At 44.2% G+C, this 26,828-nt stretch overlaps 2 protein-coding genes across 3 annotated transcripts in view; one reads left to right on the top strand and one right to left on the bottom strand.

Annotated features, from left to right (window-relative positions):
* The window catches only part of plekhg7 (pleckstrin homology domain containing, family G (with RhoGef domain) member 7), a 13,705-nt gene extending 5,783 nt beyond the window's left edge, over positions 1-7,922 (top strand). Inside the window, exons 5-16 of the mRNA XM_069685738.1 lie at positions 560-600; positions 971-1,072; positions 1,523-1,666; positions 1,906-2,001; positions 2,899-2,997; positions 4,201-4,314; positions 4,681-4,855; positions 5,647-5,762; positions 6,054-6,221; positions 6,319-6,472; positions 6,652-6,749; positions 7,636-7,922. Of these exons, the coding sequence (XP_069541839.1) occupies positions 560-600; positions 971-1,072; positions 1,523-1,666; positions 1,906-2,001; positions 2,899-2,997; positions 4,201-4,314; positions 4,681-4,855; positions 5,647-5,762; positions 6,054-6,221; positions 6,319-6,472; positions 6,652-6,749; positions 7,636-7,746 (1,418 nt within the window). The 3' untranslated portion in view covers positions 7,747-7,922. The remainder of the gene's footprint in view (positions 1-559; positions 601-970; positions 1,073-1,522; positions 1,667-1,905; positions 2,002-2,898; positions 2,998-4,200; positions 4,315-4,680; positions 4,856-5,646; positions 5,763-6,053; positions 6,222-6,318; positions 6,473-6,651; positions 6,750-7,635) is intronic.
* eea1 (early endosome antigen 1) lies at positions 7,907-26,828 on the bottom strand. Of its 2 annotated transcripts, XM_069685736.1 has the most exons (30): positions 26,722-26,828; positions 23,995-24,072; positions 23,800-23,912; positions 23,639-23,693; positions 23,484-23,549; positions 23,338-23,368; positions 23,151-23,255; positions 22,780-22,901; positions 22,134-22,289; positions 20,670-20,684; positions 20,288-20,404; positions 18,373-18,711; positions 17,920-18,069; positions 17,584-17,703; positions 16,793-16,996; positions 16,437-16,637; positions 16,226-16,339; positions 15,946-16,101; positions 15,716-15,855; positions 15,295-15,625; positions 15,113-15,214; positions 14,830-15,024; positions 14,551-14,670; positions 14,276-14,461; positions 14,057-14,188; positions 13,570-13,755; positions 13,226-13,464; positions 12,076-12,196; positions 11,892-11,990; positions 7,907-11,798 (listed from the first exon to the last, which is right to left on the bottom strand). In XM_069685736.1, the coding sequence occupies exons 1-30, from the start codon at positions 26,743-26,745 to the stop codon at positions 11,676-11,678; spliced, it is 4,140 nt and encodes a 1,379-aa protein (XP_069541837.1). In that variant the 5' UTR covers positions 26,746-26,828; the 3' UTR covers positions 7,907-11,675. The 2 variants fall into 2 exon arrangements, with proteins under 2 accessions (XP_069541837.1, XP_069541838.1); XM_069685737.1 differs by lacking the exon at positions 20,670-20,684.

Genomic DNA, 26,828 nt, shown 5'->3' with positions numbered 1-26,828 from the left:
CTAACCAGGTTGTTCTTTACTCAGCTTTCATACCAAAAAACATACCTGAATTTTTATCAATCAAAACATAATTCCGCTTAAATTCTGTTTATATTCTGCAAATGCAATTATTCACATAACAATATGTTCATTTTCTAACAGTCGTGGTTATTGTGAAAAGGGACAGTGTGCTACACCGGCGTATTTGAAGTTAATTGTGGCTCTGGGAGGCAGATAAAAGGAAGCAGGACTGTAGCACAGTTTTTGGCTTCAGGTTGGACGGTTCCCCCGGCGTAGAGTTTGTCAGTGTGTACTTCAAAGGATCACCAGTGTGTCTGTCTGTGGTGCAAAACCGGAAATCATGTCCAGTAGATAAAAGGTGAAACACACACCCTGTTTGTACGCTGATTTGTACATAATGTAGTCTTTAGTATTTGTAAAAATAACCAGATTATTTCTATGTCTGAAAGTACCCGAGTTAAACAGATTTACATCGTAACAGTTTTGTTCTAACCCCCCAAATTTCACAGCATAAATTATTTTATTGATAAACTGTATTTTATGTTTATGCTTTTTGCAGATACTAAGAAGTCAAAGTGGCCTTTTTCAAGGCGGAGCACGGTAGGTGTGGTTTGTCTGTTGATTGTTGGGGTGCAGGGCTGGTGCTGATGGTGTGCTTGTGCTGTCTTTGATGTTTGTTTTAGCAGTGTGCGTTTATTTGGACAGGGCTCTCTGACCCACTTCTGAAAGATGGTTAAAGCAGTTCCTCTTTTTACCTTTTGGTGCACAAAGTTTTTGTAATCTGTCAACACATAAAATCCAGAACCTGAGCAAAAGTTGTACCTAGTTTTTCCCTTCAGAGACATTTGACCAAATATTTTGAACAAACATGCATTTATATCCTTTTCCTTGATCAACACACATCCATCACTCAGAGTCCTTTTTCATTATCTGCCTGAAGAAACTGTGTGTCTCTTTCTCTACCTGTCAGACTAAAGGGAAGACGCAGATGTGCACTGCATCAGACGTTGAAAAATATCTCTCAACATCACAGATTCAAGACTGGAGGAACTCTGACCTTCAGAGGTATAAGGTAAGAAACGCACACTATCGGCAGCAAACCAGCCTGTTTGTTTTGTAAATCACGTAGGTCTGCAGCTGCTTCTAATCCATTCAAAGTCAGTCACAGTTTGAACAGCTAAGACATACAGATTTCCAAACCAAATAGATCTTAGTGTTTAACTAGTGACTCAGGAATAACAGGACACCAGTTAGAGGTAAGCTCCTGCTATGCTGAAATGACAAGTTGTGAAAGAACCAGAAATTCGAGGCAGAAACCAGTCAGGTCGAACCGCCACGCAAATATAAACAAACACTGACGTACGCTCGAGTGTCCGGATGGTGGTAGGAACTTTACAGTGACAGAAAATACAGTGTTACATGTAAAACACACTCTCTGAGCTTGTTTTATTGCTCTGTTGAAGTCATTCTTAGAAGTTTTTGTTCTTGTCTAATCACCTTTTTTTCTGCCGTCTGTGTTCAGGACTTCTCTCTGGGGGAGTTCCTGCGGGACCAGTCCTTCCAGGTGAGCTCTGACCCTCAGGGCTTTAAGACACAGGAAGCCATCTGGGAACTTTTCACCAGCGAGTGTGTTTACTTCCTGGATCAGCTCATGGTGCTCAAAGAGGTGACTGTCTGTCCATGCAAAGCCTCATAATGCTCACGCACATGCAAATACACGCAAAGGAACACACAAATAAACAGACCAAACCCTCAAACGAAACTCAACACCTGCTGCTTTGTGTGTGTTGGTGACGTTCATGTGAAAGTCTCTTTCCATTCTTTACAGCAGTGGATTAGAAATTCAATGCTAGCACAGCAGATAGCCTGAGCCCATCCTCTCTCTGACTTCTTTGTTGCTTTCAGGTGTTTTTGGCTACGCTCACAAACCTGCAGATGAGGAACTGCCTGAGTGATGTCGACTCCTGGAGGCTGTTTGCAAACCTCAATGAGCTTTGCTTGGTGAGCCACGAAGCAAATGTGCAGCACGGGGCCCGCTACTTTTAGGTGTAATATGGAAATTACTAGAAGCTTATGTGGCAGTATAATTAACTGCTTGTTGGGCAGCATTAAAAAGGAAATGTAACCCATGTAACTTTATTTAAAGCTCCTGTGAGGAACTTTGGGTTTGTGTCGATTTTGGCGCCATCTGTGGACAAAGCCGTACCTCTCATCTCTTTGCTGATTTTGTCCTGGACATGCCTAAGTGGTGATTTTTAACAAACAATCTCATCCTGCTTAACAGATTAACAGTCATATGTGTCACTCACTTTAAATGTTTGCCCTGGAAAATGTAAACAAAGGCTGCGTGCAGTTAACCTCTTCAGCAGTTCCTCGTGCAGTTCCTCTTTTTCGTCTGACACCTACCCCCCACCAGCAGTTTCAGGCATTAAAAATAACTATATAGAAATAATCAAGGTTGTCGCTGATGGTCTGGTTTGAAACCTTAAGAATCACAAACATCCTGAAACAATCATTAAATGTGGGAAATGTTTAGCTTTCTTATTTGCACCTGAAATTAAAGGGAGGTAATAGGGATTGTGGATCAGGCTCAGTCTATTGATTGATTTATCACTCACTCATCATGTGTGTTACAGAATACCTCAGACAGGGTTTAATATAAGCGTTTTAGCTCACTATTATTGTTTATTACACAGTGATGAAGTTGCATTTTTCTCTTAATGAAGTAGTGTAATCAAACAAATACCTCATGTCACCTCATGTAGCACTTCAGGTCAAGTCTTCTTACCTGTCCTCTTTATGTAATTTTCCCTTTTGTTAACAAACCAAAAGTGACTGAGGTGAGAGATCGCTGCCTGGTTGTCAGTGACACCTGACACTGAGTGTTTTCTGCCACAGGTGAGCTTCGGTTTCCTGAACAACCTCCTGCGTGTCATCAAGGACATGTTGGAGATTAGCGAGGGTGGCGGGCCCACCCTGCTGGAGCTGCTGAGCAAGGCAAGTGTGGGACACACACACACGTAAACACACATACCCACACACACACGCTGACTATGACACTGCAGTCTACACTCGGTTATTAGCTTGGTTGTAGAACTCCAGAGAGATAAGACCTTACGAGACAGAGGACACCTTTCACACTTCAGGTGAAACTTTTGTAAATGTGTGCTGGATATGTTCACAAGTCATTCAGAGCTCTGGATCGATTCAAACAAATGTATTTTTAATCAATAAAATATAATAATACAAAATGTAATCAAAACTCTCTTTAGAGCATTATTATAATTGTTTAAACCAAGTTTATGCGCTCCTGTCTGAACACTATCGACCAGAGAGCAGAAAACATTATATAAGCTTATCTTTAAAGGGGCCGTATCTTTTGAATGGATATTCTCATATTTTCATGGGTTTCACACTTTAGGGTGTTTATTGTTCACAGTGAAAAAGTGGAAACTGCATAATTCTGCCTTCCAGAATTTTCCAGAGTCACATTTTTAAAAAGGTAACTTCTGAAATGGGCCGTTCAGAACAGCTGCAAGTTTCTACATAGAACCTTTCTTTCAACCAATCATCCTTCACCGTCATTCGCCTCAGACTGCCTTCTTGCACTAGCTTGCTGACAAGACGTTGTCAAGATTTCAACTTACCGTTCTGATACCTCCTGGCGATTCTGGCTCGAACATATAAGGCCGAATAACTGATCCCAGAGCAGCCGTGTTTTCTACAACTTTGGAGTGTCAGCCAATCGTGTCTGTCCTTTGAATTGCAAAACGGCTTGTTCGCTTCAGGAGGAAGGAGAGGCTCAGAAAAATAATTACATTCAAATATGTTGACAATTTTTAAAATGAAACAAACTTTACCAACGAGATTGGAAAACACATAGAATGAAAGTAAAATTGATTGCATCACTAAAATATGTCCCCTTTAAATATGACTTAAATATTAATTATTTAAGTCTATTAAAATATGAAATGATTAGAAACCTCTTCGTCATACTGGAACATTATTCTTCACAAGAAGCAGCAAAGAGGAATAGTTCACCTCACAGTAGCTGAGAGTACATTTAACACACATTTTAAGGTCTTTTCCTTCAACTCAGATTTGCATCTCCTCCTTGTCCTTTTAATGAGCAGGTTATCTGCACCTTTGTGACACAGCAGCTTCACTGTGTTTGTGTAACACTCCTCTATCTGTTGGCAGGCTTTCCAGGAGAGCGTATGCCACTGCCTGCAGAAGTACTGCCTCAACTACTCCACTGCTCTGCTTTATCTGGACAGCCTGAAGCCCAGAGAGGACTTTGGATCCTACGTGAAGGTACAGGAGGGAACTCACTGAGGGAAGTCAGAGCAGCAGGGAGGACGCTATGTACCTTTATCATGCGACAGGCAGCGCAGTGCCAAGTTTAAGAGAGGACACACTGCAACATTTCTCCTTAAACAGACCGTACAGAGAAATGTGTCCCTTGTGTAACCTTCCCTGTCATCACACTTGTGTATTTGTTTGGGCTTTTAGTGTGTTTTGTTCTTGCGTCTCATTTCTCTTCACCGCCCATCCCCCCATCATCCCTCTGTTTTAACAAATACCGTGACAAGCTCTTTCACCCCCTGACCTCCTCCTTTTTTCCTCCTCTCACCCTGTCCCCTCTTTCTCCCCCCCCCCCCCCCCCCTTTTTCTTACCAGTGGTGTGAGAGGAACGAACAGTGCCGGAGGCTGCAACTGCGTGACCTGCTGGTGGTGCCGCTGCAGAGGCTAACTCGATATCCGCTATTGTTGAGGAATATCGCAAAGAGATGCCAGGTGGAGGACGAGACCAGAGGCCTGCAGGTTATAGCAGAGCAAGTGGACACGTCTATATGTGAGCAGCATACAAAAACATAAATGATAAATCATGTATCTTGAAAATACATGCAAAGTTAGCATACTGTTACCGTTCCCACAAACGTTATCAGCTGCTAATGATGATTTGAAAATTCCTGTCATTCAGCTGATCCTGACTCAAGTGTTGTGAGCAGGTGCTTTGCACACACATTAACCTACAAGAAGCATAGTGAGCTGATGTAAGCGAGGTCATATCCGTCAACACAAACAGCTCGGTTTGTGTCTTTCAGAGCGAACACGCTGCACGTCTTGGACGGCAGCCAGCAGCCATGACCGTTTATCCTCCACCACATGCCTCTGCCTGCAGACCTGTTGTGTCAGTTTACTCTGTAACCACAGGGACAGGCTGTGGGAACAGAGCTGCAGCACTGCACTTCAGTGTCAGTCTGTTGGATTGAACATACACATTCAAACAGCGTAGCCGCACGAATGTTTAACCACACACTTTCCTACAACCATTAAAAGGTGTGGCAGGTGACGAGGCGTACTGTAAGCACGGCTCAGATGCAAAGGCCAAATGTCCTCTGGGTGTGGGGGATATTTACTGTAACAGCTGAGTGTGGCACGCCCGTGTTAGACAGCAACCATCACTACACAACAAAATCAAACAACATAATAAAGGCAGGCTTTATTAGCTGTGTTGTAACACTGTCATTAAAATAAAAGGTGTTATTAACACGACTGAAGTAAATTGTTATTCTATTTTGATTTGATGCTGAAGCTCTGTTGCCTCCGTTTCTTTATTGAAACGTTGCCTTTGTGTTTCAGGTGATTTAGAGGGAAAGGTGAAATGGCTCGACAACTACCAGAAGGTGAAACAGCTGAGGGACGCTCTGGTGTGGCTGCCTGTGTGGGAGAGAGACAAGCGCGCCTTTGTCCCTGAGGTCTGCCTGCTCATGTGTTTGTGTGTTTATATTCAGATGTGTGTGTGTTTGTGTCTCTGAGAGCTTTTGTTGACACAGCAAAGCGTCATCCTCTGATACCTTTAGTGTGCAGATAAGAAGATGCAATCATTTATCTGGACGTGAAATCAGACACCCTGAAAAACAAAGTGAGAGCGTTCACATATTTTCAGCGCAGCGTGTCATTAGCTGTTACTGTGGTTACTGTCTCTCAGTTTCTGTTCACATGTCAAAAGTTTGAAATGTTTTTATGACGGACTTCCTCTCTTGCAGAATTTGAAACATCTGTTGAAGGCCGTCACTCTGGAGAATCTCATCACTCACAGAAGTCTGCTGCATGAAGGGAAACTGGTGCTCACGGAGAACACGAAGCTGATCGATGTCTATCTGTTCCTGTTCGACGAATTCCTGCTGATCACGAAGATAAAGAGGAACAAGAAGGTGCGTCACTGTTGAGGACTCCTGATGAGGACATATTCTGTGTCAGGCTGTTGTTACTTCAAAGCTTGTTGACACTGTGTCCTGTCTCTGTGTGCAGAGGTCCATCGGTCCAGAGCAGAATCCACTGAGGCTGCCACAGAGCCTGGAGCTGGATCAGCTGCTGAAGGAGGGATCCACCTTCACGGTTCTGGACCAGCCTGTGTCTCTGGACCGACTCCAGCTCAAGAACATCGATCAGCTCAATGCATCAAGTAAGAACAGTAATTAAGACATTCTCGATTCTTTAAATCATTGGGTTTTACTACATGTATTGTATAGTAAGGACACATTTCAGTCTGCTTATATACAGTGGTTGGGGCATTCATAAAAATGCCTCTGTTGGTGTTACACATGTAAATGACAGAGATGTAATCATGTGTTTCCTGTGTAGCATCAGGGCTGCCTCATTCATTCATCATCATGCACCAGAACCGCTACCAGCAATGTATCGGTGCATTCATCCTGCAAGCTGCTTCAGAGGCTGCAAAGGTGGGTCACTTCAACTATGAGTTTATTAAAAGTGTATAAAGGCATGCAGTCTTTTAAGAGCTGACGGAGCACTGATAACATTCACTTACAGAAACACAGCATGCCTGTGCAACATCAACAAAGACAAGATGTTGACGAGCTAAAAATAGATATTGATAATCTGATAATAAAAACTCGACTTCTGTTTTCTTTTCTTTAACGAGACAGGACTAAAATGTTAGTGGTGGACTGTCGGACATTCAAAATGCATATTTTCCCCCACTGTGCGTCTAATCTGTCTGTCAAAATGCAAGCAATGCATTCCTGTTACTGGGTAACAGGTATCACAAAGGTGGTGGTGAACTTTCTCTGTGTCTGCTTCAGGCTCTGTGCACGCTCCCAGAAAAAGGGGCTTTTTACGTGTCATTTGACATTTGGATCATCGTCTCTCTGCTTCAGTCAGACTCTTTAAATGAGAAGCGATGATGAAAAGTAATCTTCTTGCGGTGATCTGCTGAAATTCAAAGTCTTAATTTTACCTGAATCAAACGGGTAAAAACATTGAGAGAAAACGTTCTGACTAAAAGTAATGTGATGACTTTTTATTGACTAAAACTATAAAGGGTAAAAATGACATTAAAACTAAGACTAAGACTCAATCTAAAATAGCTGCCAAAATTAACACTGGTTTTAAAGTGCATGCCTTTTTTTATACAGGTCTTAAACATGACTAAAACCCTTTGATCTTGTGCCATGAAAAAATGAACGGTTGATTTAACCCACTGTTCAGGGCTGTTAAAAAGCTTGAATGAGTAAATCAGTGTCATATCTGCAAACCATCCAAAAAGCCACTTACTGCTGGATGGTAAACGTGACGACATTTCTCTTCCTGTGTGACTTCTTCCAGAGAGCGTGGATGTCAAAGATAGAGGGCGCTGTGACGGCGCTGCTGAAGCTGGACTCTGAGCAGCCGCGAATCAAGAGCTCCTCACTGTGGCTGGAGTCCTCACAGATCTGAGCCATCAAACGGCACTAGAAGCCATCTGAACCCGTCAATGTGCACTTCACTGTCTCCTGTAAATGACTGTACTAGCACTAGGATCCTTTTTGTAAACTTCATGTTTGCCTTATGCGGCAGCTGCGGCAGTAGTGGAAAAATAAATATGTGATTGTGTAGTAAAAGTTTATTTATTTATTTTCAACTTCTCATCATATTTCTCCATGCACTCAGAAAACACAACAGCTGATGTTACATCTAGTAACAGATTTGGAGCTTCTGATCATATTACATGCCGCTCATAAGAAGGTGAGAGTTGCTTCATTGTCTCCAATTTTAAGAAAAAAGGACGAAAAATAAATAAAGAGAAATATGCAATTCTACTTTTATACAAACCGGGGAGCTGCTTCCACGATCATGTGACTGTATGACCGAATGCTCAGTAAGAAGCTATGAGATAAGATTTGTTTGCCAGGTAGAAGATTCACATTGAAGCTGGATTTAAAGCTTTTAAAACAAATAAAACAATATTAGAGAAATTAGATGTATTGCTAAATCCAGTAGCAGTATTTGTTGAGTAAAACTGAACTGTATCCATTTTTATGCATTTTTTTCATTACACTTTCAATGGCTGCAGGCGTAATCCCTCTTTTATATAAACAGACTCAACATACACAAGAGCTTAGAAACATACTGTAGTTTTTATTTAAGTTCGTAATGATGATGAATTAGAAAATCAACTGGTGCACGTGAACATAAATTACATTACTTCTCTCTCAGGTCGCCCTGTAATACACGGTGCGTGTCACCGCTAACCGTGAGCAGTGACGTACATGATGTTGGCCTAAGGCAGACCTTCACAACCATCACGTATGACGACTCTAAACATGGAGAAAACGCGTGCGTGCGTGTGTGTGTGTGTGTATGTGTGAGCCACAGGCCAGTTAAGTCATCATGCATGATAACTGACAGCAACACGAAGCAAGCCACGATTCAGTGTGTGAACGTCTGTGGTGCGTTTAGTTAAAAAATGAGTAAGACACTGATGACTTCACGGCATGTTTGTACATCCACAAGTGTTATTATATATTTCCTTTTCCTCTTTCATTACAAACATTTACAAAGATAATTATGACAGCCTTAGTAATCATGAGCGTTTACGTACGTCGGGGCTAGAAATGCTGAAGCCTGTATAAAGTTGATGGTCTTATGTTTGTGGCTGGGTTCTTATTCGGACGAGGCCGAGACATTAAGGTGCAGATCATCTCTAAGTTTAAAGGACTGTACAGCTTGATAGATAAATCACAAACCCCTCGATCCAAACAGGCAATGACACAATGTTTGTGATCTGAGATTTAGAAATAGTGCTTTTCCTGTGCCAATCTGAGGTAGACGTAACAAAACCAATGCAACACAAAAAAAGACGGGTGTTCTCGAGAGCTTGCAACTGAGATGGACGTTATGTTTCAATGAGCGTAAAGAGCTAATTTGGTGAGTCTTGAGTGTTGCAAAATGCCGGCGTCGTCGCCTGGCTTACAGTGTTTGTCGCCTGCTCCAGTCTTCAGACAATTGCACAAAAAGATCTTACCGACATTTGACATCATTTATAAATTAAACAGAGCAGGAATTTACTTTTACAGCCCCCTCAACGGCAGACAGGTTGGACAAAACTGGTAGTTACTGCTGCACCTGAAGGCAGCACCAACATCCCCCCGAATGCGCCAGAGAGATACTGAGGGTTCAGAGCAGCCGCCATTCGTACAGCAGCCAAACGCAGCAGGCCTACACACTAAAACACGCACTCTGTTACAGCATCGTCACCCACAGCCACAGTTATTGCTTTGAAGCGGAACACACACACACACGCACACGCACGCACACACACACACACACACACACACACACAGATCCAGCAGTTTTCAGTGCTGTTGAGTGGAGACAAGCAGCAGAAAAATAATCAACACACAGGCACCTTCAATGACTGCAGAAAGCACCACAATTTGCAGAAATGAACACACAAAGAGAAACGTGGCACAGCAAAACACAACCGACTGTACACAGAAGCCTCTCAGATCATCACACATGCTGCGTTCAAGACAAAAATGTCGGACCCTGTGATTTAAAACTGAAAGCTTTCAAAGAGGAAGGCTTAGAAAAATACTGAAACATGAGACAAACTCAGGGTTTTCATCTCGGCTGTTTTCCTGCTGCAGACATTCTTTGGTCATGAAATAGGCTGAAAATATTCATTTCAACAAACACGCTGCCGCACAAAGGAAACATGCAGGAACTGATTTGACGTCTGGTTTAGCTGAATGACTGTGCATAAAACCGCTGGTGCATTAATCCTACGATGAACTGTGTTTGTTCAGTCAGTTTTTCTTCCTACAGTTGAAGATTAAGAATCCAAAATATCACATTTGGGCCTAAAATCTCTCCTTTCCCTTTGCTTCATTACACTCTGCAACATAATGTAACCGAAAAGGATCTAATGCTCTTTAACAATGGGAATCTGCAAAACATAATGCATATTCTTCCATTTAAAATCTCCATATTTCTATGAAATCCTGTCCACAAACATGACATTAAAACTAACAAGCGTTCTCTTTGCATGCGGCCAAATAACCTGTTGCCAGCATGTGATTCTTTGAAAGCACAGATGATTTCCTGAAGCTCAATTTGAAGAAGGTTCCTTCAAAAAACATAAATCAAAACACATTTGTATTAACATGTCAATTCTGCTTTACACATATTAAAATACAGTTTGCCTGTTAAAGATATAATCTCGAAGATTTTCATTTAAACAAATGTCTGTTAAGTCACCGAATGAGGTAACACCATGGTGATTGAGCCTATGGCCCACTGATGAAAGCTTTTGCATTTGTAGTATATAGTATTATTATGGACTTGGTGTCGGTGGCGACATTCACGGAAAAAATCACAAGCAGCGCCCAGTTAGTGACGCGTTTTCCATCACCCAGTGGTTGGTCTGCCAGAGAGGGCAGGCGGAGCTAAGCGGCTGCTTTTCTGGTCTCTGCAAGTGTTGCGAGTAAACAGTAATCTACTCTGGCTGAACAAACAAAGAAAAGAGGGATGACTACAGATACAACTTCAACAATAAGTGAACATCCAAAGAAAAAGAAACAAATGTGACGCTCAGATGAAGGCAAATAGTCTAAAAAGGAAAGCGACCGTCAGCGAGGAAAATCAAGAGTTACAACCGGAGCCAACCGCGGACGTCACACATGCAACACTGTCTGGATTTCTGGGAAGTGCGCTCCCGCAGTTAGGATTTATCCCCATAGGTGCCGCCAAAGAGAACGAAACTGAGATCTTCGAGATTATAACTTTAATTTCAATTTTCTTGCTTTAAAAATCTGGATGTAAAATGTCTTAGTTTGATCAGATCAATGCAGTTATTCACAGATACGTCTGTACCTGCATGTACCTTTGTAGGGCAGCAGTGATTTTAAACATCACTTTACAATAATAACTCCCCCTGTCACTCTCGCACGCTGACCTTTCACCTCCTGACAGCTGATGCCAAATATGAACAACATACAAAGCAGCCACCTCGATAACAATGCCAAAACAACGATGGAGATGTGAACTTAAAGAGATGGGTGTTGTTTTAGTTCTCACTGTCTCCGCTCTCTGGCAGTCCACAGGAGCAGCAAAGGCACAAAAACAGATACAGACAAATCCCAACCGATCCCACCGCATTCCCATCACGTTGCTTCTGGTGCGTCTTCGTTGAAACCAGTTATTTCCCTCCACACCAGAGCCAGGAGTCACATGATGCAGGCGGGAGTCTTTGCACTGGGTCTGTCCTCTTATAGTGCACATTAAATATGACAAAGACTTCTTCTGCCTGCTGGAGTAGGAAGAGGAGGGAGAGCGGGGAGTTTGGGGGTGGGGGTGGGGGGGGGTAAAGGGATGAGAGATGGAGATCAGCCTTGGAGCTCCTCGAAGCACGTCTCGCAGACCCGTACTGGCTTTTTAGAGGACGGCGTGAGGGCGTTCCTCGATGAACACTCGGCGCAGAAGATGTTTCCACAGTGTCTGCAGTGGTGCTGGAGATTCACAGAGGAGGCGGAGAGAGGGTGCAAAGTTAGATCATTAAATGTGTGTCAATCGCATGTGAGTATTGATCTTTAGGGACTTACCTTCCTGACAGTGACAGAAAAGCCTTTCCCACAGGCCATGCAGTTCTGCACTTCGTGATCCTCGGCCCACTTCCTGGTCAGGGACTGGCACTGCTTGATCTAAACGCACACACAGTAGAAGCTACAATCAGAACTCTACTTTATGGTACTATAAAGCATCTTTCAGCAGTGTTTGCTTACGGACCTGGAGCGACTGGTTCTCTCTGCCGAGCTCCTGCATGGCTGCCGTCGTGTCGTCCAGCTTCCTCCTCAGCTCCACCACCTTGGCCTGCAGTTTCTCGATCTCGCCTTCACCCTTCACACACCTGAAACACAGCCACGGGACGCTAATGAGGGTTTGTGTGCACATGTTTGTCAGTAATAATACAATAACTCGCTGCATAATTAGTTTTTAATTAATGTTTCTAATGCAGCGTTTGGGGGAAATACAACTGGGTCCCCTGGGTAATTTCTAATTAGCACAGCTCTCTGTTGTTAACAACTGTGTCCGTCTCATTTTAATTTAATTTTAACTAATCATATTGCACCCATTCACTTAGAAACATTAAATTTGAAGCCTTTTCAATAACATTATTATCAAGCTGAGAGAAGGCAAAATAAAAGGGGTTAATAACAGAAACACAGGTGATGTAACATGTACTCAAACGAAGCCTCAAGTATGGCATTAATTACATGGACAGCATAATGCATTGTAAGCATAACAAGTAGCTGTTAGAGTGCATAACAAGTCCCTGTATTAGGAGGATCAGCAGCACTTTGTTTAAGCCCATAGACTGGACATATGAGGACGTGAACCTGCTGACTCACGTTAATGAAGTTACTCCTTCGTGTTCCACGACTTGTTTTTTACTAAGTGACTCCAAATGTTCCCTTTTCCCTCCGTGCGAGTGCGGCGATGACTCATGCAAAAGCTTATAATTACAGCCCAATTTATAATTAATTTACATGATAATTTTAATTAAAATTTGTTATGCTCCAGGAAATTAAGTTCTTACTCAAAAGGAGCGAATTTAAAGTTGAAGGAGAGAAAAAGCTTCCCTAAGGCAGCGTTTATAAGTGAGACTGATTACGAGAAGGCGAGGAAATTAAAATGTATTAAATTCTTATAAATATAAATTAAATTCGTATTAAAAAAAGTTTTTAAATCAAAGTTTTAACCAAAATTAATTCCATGTAGCGCAACAGTTTTTTTGTCTTGGAACTGAAGGTGAATGATGAAAAGCCCTGTGTGTGTTTCACAGCCAATCAAGACAATGGAAAACCACCAAAAACCTGTTGATTATCATAAAACTACGAGTCATCAGTTGTTAAAAGAGACACAGTCATCATCTTACCGTTCCAGAAGAGCTCGTCTCTCGTCCTGGTTGTTCTGCACGGTGGCCTCCAGCACAGCGATCTCCCCCCTCAGCTCGTCCGTCTGCTTCTCCAGCTCCCCGACCCTCCTCTGGCTTCCCTGCCACTCCCTCTTCAGCGTGGCCACGTTTTCGTTCAGAGCCGTCACCTGCACGCCCATCTTAGCCTCCGCCTCCTCTCCGCGCTTCACCTGCTCCTCTCTGGCTCGCTTCTCGGCCAACTTTGGAAGGAAGCATCGATCATGTCACGAAAAGGGATCACGCAGAAGATGAAATTAAATCCACTGATTTAGAATAATTTGCTTGGATTTGGTAGGTGAGCTTACCAACTGATCCTCCACTTGCTTTGTTTTGGCGTGGAGCTGCTCCTCTCTTTGGCTCCTGCTGTCCCTGGTGGTCTGGTGCTCTTTCTTCTCCTGCTCGATGCCCTTCTGCGCTGCCTCCACCTGCCCCTGCAGCTCCAGCTTCTGCTGGATCAGCAGCTGTTTGGCTTCCCGTAGCTCACCCAGCTCCTGAAAAGAAGGAACAAATGTGTGGCTCAGAAGAAAGATGCAGCAACTGAGATCAGTGATTGGGTTAAACTTCAAAGTCAAATAACCAGCTGTAACTGAAGAATGCTGCCCTGGTGACCCGCACTTCCCCTGTTAAGCTGTTTACATAAGACACAGGCATGGGAAGCAGGTCATTGAGGCCAGTAGGGGAAATAAAATAGCATTAGCCCAGGTTCACCTCTGAGGTATAATCCAGCCTGTCTTCTCCCCTTCAAATCAATACAAACACTTAAACGCTTAAGATTTTATTAAAGTGACTTACCTTCTCGCCCTTCTCTGTTAGTGCTTTTAATTCAGACGTGAGTCTCGTGTTATTCTTCTCCAGAACACTCTTAGCTTTGTTCAGCTCCTCCACTTTACTCCTCTCCTTCTCCAACACCTCCTTTGTTTGACCCTGGAGATGAACGCACATGATACGATACATGAACACATCAAGTCACGTTGGTGTTTGTATCTATGTGCGTATATCTGCTCATCTGACCTGTTGCTTCTGCAGATCCTTCAGCGTTTGTTCGTGCTGCTGAAGCTGCTGCTCCCGTTTCGCCAGCTCCTGCTCCAACGAGCCGCGGCCCGTCTGCAGCTCCTGGATCTGAGCCTCCAAACCGGTCTGATGGGTCCGGTTGGCAGCCAGCTCCTCCTGAGCCGAGTTCAGCTTCTCCTCTGACGCCTGCAGCCAGAGAAAGGTCACTCAGTGAGGAGGCTCAAGAGAGAAATTTAAACATCAAATCAGGCCACTATGAGTCTGCATTAACCCACCTTCAGGTCCTGACGCAGGGCGGAGACCTCGGACTCCTTGCCGTAGAAGTCTGACTGAAGCTTGGTGAGGCTCTCCTGGCCGTGGGACACCTGCTCCCTCAACTTACTCTCCTCTTCCGCCTGGAGATTCAGGAGTCAAATACACACATGCGTAAATACATGCACACTGTAGGTCTTCAGGTTGCCATTGTACACATCACTTCACAACCACATTCAGTTAATATCCATCGTCTATAAGTGGCATGTGTTTAAGTACAGTGTGTGTAAAATGCTACTTGCCTTCTTGACATTAACTTCCTGTAACTCTGCCACTTTGCTCTTCAGTTTCTTCGCCTCCTCCTCAAAGGACCCCTGGGCCGTCTTCAGTTGTGCCCGCACTTTCTCCGACTCGTTCTCTTTTCCCTTCAGCACCTCCTGCGTCTTTGAGTGCTGCTGCTCCAAAGTGGTCAGCTGCACCTTCAACTTTTTCTCTGCCTGATATTATTGACATGAATCAGGCCTTTTAGGTGTTACATCCAAAACAATAAAGCTTCATCTTCCATAGTTTTTTTGCAGGTCTTACCTCTTTCATCCGCTCCAACTGCTCTTTAGATTCTTTCAGTGCCTTAGTGTTGGCCTCATTGCTCTTAAGAAGCTCCTGTCTGGCTTTTTCATTTGACTTTTCCTGAGGATTTAAACAGATTCGTGTTACTGAAGTCCCTGTGTTGTAATTTGTTGTTTTTCACTGAAGCTTATTGGACCTACCTTCTCCCCCATGGCTGACTTATGGTTCTTCCTCTCTGCCTCCAGCTGACTCTGACTCCCTTTCAGTGCCTCGTTAGCCTTTCCTAGGCTCTCCTGCGCCGAGGCCAGCTCCTTCCTTTGAGCCTCCTTCTCCTGCTGTGCCTTTTGTAAGTCTGCTGCCAGGCTCTGAGCTTTCCTGTCCTGCTCTGCATGCTTCGTCTTCCCCTCCTGTGTCACCTTGTCCAGATTCACCTTCAGAGCAGCTTTGTCCTGCTCACTGCGCCCCAGCTGCTGCTGGATGTCGCTCAGAGTGGCTGCTTTTGCCTTTAACTCCTCTTGTAGTGTTGTAGCCCTGAACAGAGTGGAAACCATTTAAAGTGGAATAAATTCAACTGTACCTACATTAGAATATAAAGTAAAGCACCAGTATAGCTAATCTCACCCTGCTTTCTCTGTTTCCAGCGAGCGCTGCAGCTCCTTGGCTTTCCGTTTAACCTCTGACCCCTCTTTCTGCAGCTTCTGCACCTCCTGCTGCGCCTGGTCCCGAGTGGCCTGCAGCTCCACAACCTGCGACTCCAATTTCTGTCAGATGAGAGCAGCAGATTCATTTATAAAACTGGTGTGCTGGACTAGATTTCTGTCAAGTACCAGGCACTAACAATCATCACAGACCTTGTTGAGCCCCTCCTGCTGCTCGACACGCTGCTCTGAAGCCATCAGTTTGTCTTTGCACTCCTTCAGGCCGGTCTCCAGCTGCGTGCACTGCTCCTGTCTCTCCTTCAGCCTCTGGGCCTGCTCCTCCACCTTCTTCTGAACTTTATTCAGCTCCTGTGGGGAGAAGGTGCAGGATAAGAGAGGGGTAGAGCAAGGGCATGAAAACACATAGGTTAGGAATATGGTACAGTACAAGGGATAGTGTGCTGTGTTTAAGCCAACTTTTGAAGGCGCTAACCTGCTGCTTGTCCTGCATCGCATGCTGAGCCGTCTCCAGGTTGTTCTCCAGGTTTGCCTTCACTGCAGCTTTGGCTGCTTCTGCAGACAGCAGCATCTCTGTCTTTGCCTTCAGCTGAAGAGAAAAGGAAAGTCTCTTTAAGTCTATAAATACAAAACCATAAAACACTATAAATGACCCCACTACATGACATGCTTGTGTAGAAGTTTACCTGAGCGTCCAGCTGGGCTACTTTCTCCTTGCTGTCAGCCAGCTGGGTGGTGATTTCAGTGACCGACGTCTCCAGGGTGTGGGCTCGGTCCTGGGCCGATCGCAGCAGGGTCTTCTGCTCCTGGACCTGCTCGTGAAGGTTATCCTGGGCCTGCTTGTTGCTCTCTGATTGGTTCTTCAGCTTGTCTGTCAACTGTGTGACCTTCAAGACAGACGCAAAGACAGAAAAATGAACCAACAGATGTCTCCCATGTTATCATTGTTAGATGAATAAAACATTGAGCTAAATTTATCTACATTTTGGTTGTAGACCTAACCTTTAAGAGTGTGTTTGTGCCTGTGTGTGTGTGCACCCACCTGTTCTTGTAGTGCATGGTTTTTCTCTTTCAGCTGGTTGAGCACAGCCGTCTCTCCCTCCCCGGCCTGGATCTTGGCACACAGGTCGTCTCTCTCGGTTTCCAGCTGGCTCACGATGTCCTTACTCTTCTGCAGCAGAGCCTCCAGATTCTGGATCTTCTGGTCCTTATCTCCGATCTGACGCAGCACCTGCTCCAGGTCATTCTGCAGCACGGGGGCAGGCCAGCATAGCAGAGAGGTGACATTGGGTCATTTGGCAGAAATGTTTATGTCATGCCGTGTGTGAGGTTTATATGTAGATGCACTGTAGATCTTTTTGTTGTAAACAGTTATGACAAATTGATGACATTTCCTACTCAAAGGCCACTTTGTCTTATCTTGTTTTAGTTACAGTAATATAACACATAAGGGAAGCTTTCATACACTGTTGGCAGAGGCTGCTATGCAAAGAGCCAATCTCCAATCAGGATCTAACTAACCATTCACACACAGTCACACACCGATGGCTCTGCCTTTGGGAGTCATTTGGGGCTCAGTGTCTTGCTCAAGGACACTTTGACTTATAGACTGCAGCAGTCGACGTGCAGACTGCAGCATTTGCCAGCCCTTCAATTGAAAGACGATCGACTGTACCACCGAGCCACAGCCGCCCTTAATGAGGAAACTATTACCGCAGAATTATCACCTGAAAGTTTAGTAAAAGACTCGAGCACTATCTCTTACAATGCACAGCCGTTCGGGGCTTTTTGCCCCAACATTGTTTATCAGAGGAGTGTTCTTGTGAGCCGTACCTGCGCCTCGCGGAGTTTGCCGTTCGTGTTTTGTTGCAGCGCCTGCAGCTCCTGGTGCTGCTGCTTGGCTTTCTCCAGCTGGTGCTGCAGGTCTGTGTTCTTACTGGCACTCTCCTTCATCTGCAGAAGCAGAACAAAAACAGCACTATGTCTTAATGCATTGTTAACTTGCTAATGCTTTGAACTCTACTAACCGAAACATCGCCCGCATATCTTTCAGCATACCTTATATGTTCAGATGCATGCTGAGACATTAGACACGTTCATGTTCAGATGCTCTCTCTGTCTGTTCTACAGTTTCCCTGATTGATGTTTAAACTTTCATCCGAAGCGTACCTGTTCTTCTGTGCGGGACAGTTTGAGCTGCAGGTCGGCCGCTGACTGCTCGCGGTCCTTTAGTTTCTCCCCGGACAGCTGCCTCTGCTCTTTTAGACGACCCTGCACCTCGCCCAGCTGCCTCTCTGCCTCCAGCAGCTTAGCGTGCAGCTAGGAGACAGCACAGAGAGAGGGGCGATGATTGAGTCAATACTTGAATGAGGAAATGGAGCATGGAATTTTCTGCATGATATTTGTGCATCAATTATTGGTGATGTATTTGTTTGTCTCTTCTGTAGTTCTAGAGTTTTCTTTTGCTTGCTCCGTTATTAAGTCACCACACCTGAACCCTAATGGACACCTACAGGTGATACTGAAGTGTGCTCATGGTGGTGACTTTCTTCTTTTGTCTGTATATAAACTGCTTGTGTAAATCATCCTGATTGCATTGTGACCTTTGACCTCCTGGCTCACCTGCCCGATCTCCGTCTGCTGCTGAGCACCTTGGCTCTCTTTTTCTTCTCTTTGATGTTCCATCTGTTTCCTCTCGACCTTCAGCTCCGCATGCTTCACCTCCAGCTCCGTGATCTCACCCTTCAACTTTGCCACCTCCTCCGCCCTCTCTCCGAGCTCCGCCTGGGCCTTCTGCAGGGAGGCCTCTGTCCCCGAAGCCCGAGCCTGGAGCTCCTGAACCTCCAGCTCCCTCTCCCTCAGGCTGCCTTGAGCTCCCTTCCTGGCAGCCTTCTCAGCTCCGAAACGCTCCTCCAGTTCCTGATACTCTTTCTCCTTACGTGCGAGCTTCTCAGAGAGGCCCTGTTGGAGGGCGAGAGGACAACATCAGGCAGATGATGGGGTTGAAAGTTGTCTTAGAATAGGAGTTAAAGATAGTAGACAGTTAGTGGGGGAAAACAGCATGTAAAGCATGTTTTTCTAAAATACCTTCAGGAAGCAGGGTCTCATGAAAAAGGATAAAGATGGATGGTGGGTAAAGGTAAGGTTATTTTAGCCCCATTTAATGAGCCCATGTTAAAACAGTTCGCGTGACAGAAGCTGTAACACCCACTCCTCATGTCATACGAGTTATGGAAAGAGTAGGAGGCTGTCCTGAGTAAAGAGCGGTATGGCATTTCTAGGGGAAGGTTTACAACACAGGACTCGGAGTACAGCACTTGCCCTGCAGCCGACAGTAAACTTGGCAACAGGGTGATAAAGAACAAAATGTTGTTAATAGAGGAGTGTGCCGTTAACTAGGGAGTGTGACAGGACACCTGGACTTTACAGAAGTTTAGTAAATATCTTTGGGCCACCAAAGCAGCCGGCCAACGTTAACAACCCTCCCGCTCCTCCTCACGGCCTTGTTGCCGTCCTTCTCTGTGTCATTGTCGCAGCTCCCTGCTGGGTCTCTCCTCTCTAATCCTGGAGTTACAGACCAATGAAACCCCTTTTTGTCGTTCACCTGTCTCTCCCTAGTCCTGATCCTTCGTGTCTCAAAAGCCCTTTTTACCCTGCGGTTCTGCCTCAGCGCCGTAACAAAGCTCCGCCGTCATGCAGCCTTTGACATTATACATTGGCCAAGCAACGCCGGGGTAAAGTCGCCCCGGTTTGCGTTTTTACATGGCGTTCAGGCATTGCGGAAGCAAAACGTGGGCGAGGTGTAAACAGTGTGTGCTTCACATGCACACACACGGCGCCTCTGTTACGCCTCTGTTACTACCTCAGATGCCGGCTCAGAGCCGGAAAGACTTCGCCCCACCATTCTGCCTACGTTCGTTCTACATAGAAGACAAAATGTAAAAGAGGCGTAATAATCCCACCTTGAAATGTCAGTGTATGAGGGGCTATTGTCTGCTGCACAACACTTTAGTCTATTTTCTATTTTATTTTCGGGTCTTAGGGTATCCTATCCTATTGTGAGGAGGAGCATGGAGCGAGTGGGATCCCGCTCTTACCAGAAACCTACTTGGCTGGGAGGGCACGCACGTGCCTGATAGAGGATTTAATCTCGCTGAGCCTCCGCTCCCCAGTTCCCGTTGCCCCACTGCAGTTACCTGAGATTTCATTTCGCCTCAAGTGACATGTGGAGTTCCCCCCCTGCTGGGTTAATTATAGAACCGTGTGTGAGGTTTTTTTAATCAAAACGTCTTTGTCACCGAAGACGGCTGGCGACAGCAGAGTATTGCAAGATGAGCAACAGAGAAAAAGGACGGCCAACAGGACAGGTCAACATAAGGGAAGGAGAAGAACACAATCTAATGCTGAATAATGTGCAGAAGAGGCTGAGGTAGGCATGTTGGTGCCTTTAGAAATCTGCTCCGAATGACAAACTGTCACATTATAATTGTAGTAGTTTGGTTCTGATGGTGTGTGTGTGTGTGCGCTTGTGTGTTACCTGGCTTTGCTGCTGCAAATTATTCAAATTGCTCTGCAGCTGGTGGATCTGTTGCGTGTAGACGGCAGCTTCCTGCGGACCTTTCTCCAGCTCTGCTTTTAGTTGGGATATGGTCATCTGCAACATAAGAGAAAAACATGTTACAATCTGTTTGCAAGCTCTTTAGTGCACATTCAAAGGACGGAAGCATCACTGTGAAGGACTGACATAAAAAAGGAAACAAACCCAACATGTAGGAGAAACAAAAAGCCTTCAGTTTCACAAAAACACAAAGAGGTAACATGCTTTTAAAATAAAAACTCTCCAAAACTTTTAAAACTTAGAGGAAATGAAAAAGCGAAAAGTAAATTTGGGGCCAAATTTAATTAAACGACATCTTTACCTCCAGTTTACGAATCTTGAAGAAAGAGTAGAGAGGGATACAGTATGTGAAGAAGACGAGAGGGGAAAGAGACACAGACAAAGGTAAGTGACGGTACAGCAACAACAACAGGCCAAACTGCAACACAGAGCAGGTGCTGCAGGGATAAGAGACAGTTTATCACAAACTCTTGACAGCATCTTATAAAGACAGCATTAAGTAGAACACACTAAACAAAACCTTCATTTTTACTGTTGCCTTTCAGATGCAAAACATTCACCAGGCTCACACTTTTTAAACCTCAGTGAATTACAGCCTCTGTTTCAGACTGTTTGCAAACCACAGAGCTGTTACCGGATCAAAAACCAGAAGGTAAAAAAAACAACTTATTTTTACTAAATTCTAAAGGGAATAAATAAAAGGACGAAACATAAGAATCAGCAGAAAAGTGCAGAATGAGACGTTCAGGTTCTCCTGCTGCCTGACTAAGCTCTGTAAAAACTAATTTCCTTTTGGGATCAAAAATGCAGGAAATAAGGCTGAATTATTCACATTGAATTAATTAGTGAGAGTAAGGCACAAAGACATCTGGTATGACATAAGTTCAGTACATCAAACTATTTTAAAGGAGCAATTTGCCCCTGGAGAAAGCCACTGTCAGTCAAAGCTGGTGTTCTCTGTAATCGATAGAAGCAATACTATTTGAAATTGGCGATATAGCTGTGGAGAAAGTTGTACAAACATCTCGTGGTTTTGCCCATTCTACATTCCTACAACACCCAGCGTGCATTGCACCCCTCCCTCTAAAAGGAACAGCCCAGCGAGAGACGCTGGAGTGAAATACTACCACACAACGGCTCAGAGCGGTACAGAATCCGAAATACGACGAGAATATACCCGTGGATCGTCTAAAAAATCTTCAGGTCTGCAGTCTACATTTCAAACCTGACGATTTTGAACGAGACATGACATCGGAGGCGGGCGTCCCAGATTGAGGATGTGTAGTTTAGCAAGCTCCCTGGCCTCCACCAGATGATGCGTTTTACGTAGTCTGGCGGAGGTTTTCCAGGGTCCATTGGAGAAGTTCATAGCGTCCTCCAAAGGCACAGAGCCAAATTGCCAATTTGTTTCCTACCATAATGGCATTAGCTCCTTATAATAGCATGTTAGGACTGAGGTTAAAAATCGGCGAACTGTCCCTTTAAAAGTTATTTCAGAGCTTGTTTTTACTTGAAATGTAAAAGCTCTATTTAGCCAAACGTGCAGCTGTTGACACAGAAAGAGTGAAAAACAAAAACACTACATTCAACATCTACACAACAAACTTTTATGTGATTATGTGAACTGAATCACTGCACGTGTGATTGTGACAAGAACTATTTAGGGTGGAAGAGTGGCAGCCAATTAAGAACCTGATGGGAAGAAGTTATAGATCCGGCCGAGCTGTACATGACTCCAAAACATGATAACTTTTCTCCCCCTCACCTCTGAGGTAGTGTAATTGGCCTGCAGCTGCTCGTAGTGGCTCTTGAGGCGTTCGGACTCGTCCTCCCTCTCACGGGTCATACTGTCCATCAGTGTCTGGACCTGCACCAGCTCCTTCTGCAGCACCTCCACGTCCTCCACTCCCGGTCGCTGCAGCTAGGGGGCAGAGCGGAAGCAGTGTGTTAAAATTAAAGAAAGAGCTTTGGTGTTGTCTGCAGCCATGCATGTTACAAGATGCGAAAGATTTGGAAGAATGCAATTCTGTTTAAGACTGGTTTTTCAAAAGACTGATGCATAAGAATAGAGGCTGTATTTCTGTATGAAACCCCTCTAAAGCACTCAGGAAACATAAAAGTGCAACCACAAGCTGCAGTTTAAGGTACGCTTTAGCTCTTTTGATAAACTTAAGTCTTTGGATGAAGTCTTGTTTCATGTTTCTATAACAACGGTGACGGGATTGCCTGGGTGAGATCTGCTCCGATTCTTCCACCAAACAGCTCGCAGCCAAACAGATTTCATGGTGGTGAATCATCTTTCAAACTTCAAAGCACAGCGTTAATAAAAGAAGAAGGGTCTATACAAAGTACAACAGTGAGTGAAAGGACCAGTGAGAAGAGAAGAAACAGAAAGTGTGCGTGTGTTGTACCAGTTCTGTTTGGAGTCTCTCGTTGTCCTGCTTCTCTTTCTGCAGCTGTTCGGTCAGTTTGGCGAGCCTCTGGTCGGCGGCCTCCCTCAGGCTCTTCTCCTCATCGTAGCGGGACTTTAAATCTGATTCAAACATTTTTATAAGATCAAAATCAAAACAACACAAACATCTCACTTGTTGAAATCATCAAATAAACCAAAACTGATTTAAGGAAATATTATCAGTGTAAAAGGCCTTTAGGCTGTGACGTTGAAGAATGAACGACTCACACCACACAGCACACAATGGATGGATTGAGCTTTACAGTGGTCGAGTAACAGACTTCTTCAGTGTTGTTAAAAGGCCTCCCAGCCCCCTCGCCCCACACTAACCTACTATCTCTGTGGCCAGCTGGGCAGCCTTCTGCTCAAACAGGTCTTTCATCTGCTTGATGTTGAACTTCTCCGTCTCCGCTTCATTTAACTTCCTTTCGAGGGCTGAGAAAAAGAGCACCACGCATTATGAGTAATTGATGTTTGCTGTCTTTTTCACAGGCATTTTAAATATTAAGTCCCCCACCTGAGTCGTCTGAGCCCGGCTGCCCGTCGTTCTGTCGGGATCAAGGGAGAGAGAGAAACATGTACAGTAAGAGTAAGCAATGCCATCCTGTCTTACTTGATTATTACATTTTGTTGTGATCAGATCAAATATCTTGAAGGAATTACTTGCTTCAGGTGTCCTTGGACTTTGTCTAACTCCTTCTTGAGCTCACCAGAGAACCATCTTTCCTCCTAGAAAACACACACACACTAACAAACTCAGGCCTTTGTAAGAATGGACTGTGTACACACCTCTGTTGGGTTAGGAAACACAACAATACCTTAAGAGATGCGTGCAGGTCCTGAACCTCTTGCCGCAGCATTGTAAGGTCTTCCCTGAAGGAGAAAAAGAGCGTTAAAAACTCAAAGCAGCATTCCGAGTGCACCATGAGGTCAGACTCTTTGCTATAATTAATCTGACATTAACATCTCGATGTCTCACCGAGTGGGGGCCACGTGAGCGGGCAGGTCTCCGGTATCGTGGAAGAGCTCATAGTGCTTGAAGAGCTCCTCTGCAGAGTTGTGAGACTTCATGCACTGAGGACAGATGAAGCCCTGAACGCAGAAACACACCATCAGTCAAGCTTGCAGGGCAGGAAATAAAAAGTTATCAATGAAGCAAAGGGGGACACGTTACCTCCGATGTCTGGTCATGGTTTAGGTCTGTGCTGGGCTGCTCTGACTCTGCGTTCTGGGAGCCTCCCTTCCCAGGAGTCTGAGGAGGAGGAAACAGACTTCATTAGTTTGAATCTATAAAAGCATCATTATCATGTTCTGACTCTTGTACTTATGATCTTTCATTTTTGTTGTTTGCATCTTGTTAAATAATGCATCAAGTGAACAATAATGTATTTCACTCCTTCAGCAGAGTCCTGGCCTTACACGTCTCAAAAACAACATGGCTGCTGGGCTCTTCTAATAAGGCTTTAACACTTCTTATGAAACAGACTCCACCCTGCTACGCTCTATTGTTCTTATTTTTGGAAGTAGGTTTATTTTAGACAGTTGTATCATGAAATAACAACATTGTGTAGCGTACTGACACCAGTTCCCCGCAGCTGCTGCATGTAGCATAGTTTGGACGTAGAGTATTAAATCTCTGTTGGGCTTTTCCTCAGTTTATGTTGTTTTTTTACGACAAAGCCAATGTAATTAGGGTTTTATGACACGGTAGAATAGTGGATCTGTCGTGGACATTTTGTTTAATATTTATGAAAGTTATAAGAATCACTTGCAGTTTTCAAGTCCAAGTTTTGAGCTGTACTTTGGATACATGTCGGTCCACGCCACATAAGCGTTATTATTGTTTTGAAACTACAAGATTTGTCCTGTTTGTCCTTCTATCTTAACAACCCCTTCCTTTGCCGCCTGCAGAGTACCATCTCCAGTGTGTGATGCTGGGACCAACCACCAGGCTTTATGGTAGCCATGATGGTGTAGGTCCGGGGATCTGAGTGTGCAGTGTTTTGTTTACACCAAACAATTCGTATGATGGCTTCCCCTCTTACATCACTCATCATACCGTCTTCTTTCAGAGTTAATCTTTTCCCAAACACTTTCTTTCCAATAACCGTGTTGTCTATATGTTTAGAAAGTACCTTAGTTTTCTCAATACAGTCTGTGCTTTGGACCTTCCAGATATAACTGTGCATTTAACTGGCTGTAAACATGAATTTGCTGCATCTGGCTGTAAGTGTTTATTCATGCATTACTGCACCTTTAAAATACAATGTGGTCATGTGACAGGGAATTAGCTAGGTTATATTAACCCAACTAGAAAAATCAGCCCAAACCAGCTCAGTCCACTGGCCTGTAGCACAAACATATGAAGTGGACATGCCGCTGGTGTCCATTCATAAACAAGGGGTTGTTAGGGCTGGTGATTGTCACCATGAATGAATAGGTGACAATGTGGGTGTGGGTGTTGGACTTTGAACTGCCTCATCTCAGAGCTGTTTGGAGGGCTGACAGACACCACTTTGAAGGCAGGCTGCGCATTTGCATCATGGAACAATCTTTGACCCAGTTCACACAAACTACATGCGCAACACAGCACTACACAGACCTCACCAAAGTAAAAATAATACTCAACATACAAATAAAAATGTACTAGATTTAATAAAAGACTTGCTGAGAATTAAATTATGACCTGCCACCTGACAGATACAGGATAAATGTTGGCTGTGGCAAGTACAATTTTAAATCCCCTTCCCCTGAGTGCAGGTATTGTGGATAATAAAACCTTTTTAAGGAATTCTTGAAATAGACTGACAACATGATTTTTGTCTACCTACTTCACCATTAAGGCTACAGTTTCAAACATGTTGAAATCTACTTGGTGAGTACTAAAATCATCACATCTTTTCATCAGTTCTAACATGATGATGATCATCTAATCAGTGCCTTGGCAATGTGCTCTACAGATTGAGGTGTGTTACACTATATTATTAATCTAAGCAGTGGTTCCAAATCCTCTTCATATGAAGGACTAATTTTAAGGAGTGGACCCTCTTTAATCAGATAGTTCACTATGAACCTGTGATAATGTTTGTTATTATCTACAATGTGTGAATACTGAACAAGCTTACTGGGCCGGGACTACAAAGTGTACACAATGATGCCGTTAGCGTTGGCAATGCCCTGTGGTAAATGTAGTCCTAATTAGGAGCTAACCAGGTGGCTAACCTCTGCTACCTACACTTGTATGTTAAGTGACGAGCTCGTGATTTATCCAAAGAACCATGTAACCATTTATATCAGGATACGTTCATTACATCAAACTATGCTGCGGTCAGACAGCTGACACTGGACTTTCAAACAGTGAATCTGTGGCTAACGTCAGCGTTAGCTTGTGATCAGTGGACGATGAATTAACAAACCGCTATAACATGGGGAGCTAACCATAAACGGAAACCATCAAAATAAAACGATTCAGCGACCAGGCACATTAGCTAGCTAAGTTATTCCTTACTTCACTGACCCTGTGAAGGTGGACGGACATGTAAGCCAATTAGTTTGCTACTGCATTATATAGACAGACAGTGTGTTAGCTTGCTACATCCCTGTCAACACTAGCATCAATCAACCGAACCGAGTTAGCATTTTATAGCTAGCTATGTCAACCCCACACATAAAGCGCTTGATTTGTTCACAACGATCTGGCGGGGTGGCGGTGTTTGCTCTGAATAGAAGAACTCCCGTGGGCTAACAACAAAAAGCCCACCCACCCGCAACACGCTGTGTTTTAAAAGGTGCGTCCCCACCATGAAAACACACAAGCACAGGCCTGTGTCTATAAACGAAAACGACTCGTTTTAACCACACAGAAGACAAAACAGTTGACTTTGGCGCATCACGAGCTTACCATTTGAAGTATCCGTCTTAGCATGGCCTTGACTGTGTTTGTCCGGTCCAAAAATCCAATCAGTTTTCCAAATGCAAAGTTGACGTCGCTGTACAACGAACACCTGA

The sequence above is a fragment of the Semicossyphus pulcher genome, unplaced genomic scaffold (genome assembly GCF_022749685.1).
Source record: "Semicossyphus pulcher isolate SPU_LCO1_2020_fin unplaced genomic scaffold, fSemPul1.0.p SCAF_8, whole genome shotgun sequence".
In the NCBI taxonomy this organism is placed as follows: domain Eukaryota; kingdom Metazoa; phylum Chordata; class Actinopteri; order Labriformes; family Labridae; genus Semicossyphus; species Semicossyphus pulcher.
Note: the sequence above shows the minus strand (reverse complement) of the source record. Positions and strands in the feature narration are given on the sequence as shown.

What these genes read in the sequence shown, in the direction of transcription:
- eea1 (XM_069685736.1), bottom strand. Translation starts at nt 26,745, where the DNA reads ATGCTAAGACGGATACTTCAAATG. An exon ending in GCTCACGTGGCCCCCACTCG is followed by an intron (nt 23,694 to 23,799) that starts GTGAGACATCGA and finishes TTTCTCCTTCAG; the next exon opens with GGAAGACCTTACAATGCTGC. An exon ending in ACCATGCACTACAAGAACAG is followed by an intron (nt 16,638 to 16,792) that starts GTGGGTGCACAC and finishes TCTGTCTTGAAG; the next exon opens with GTCACACAGTTGACAGACAA.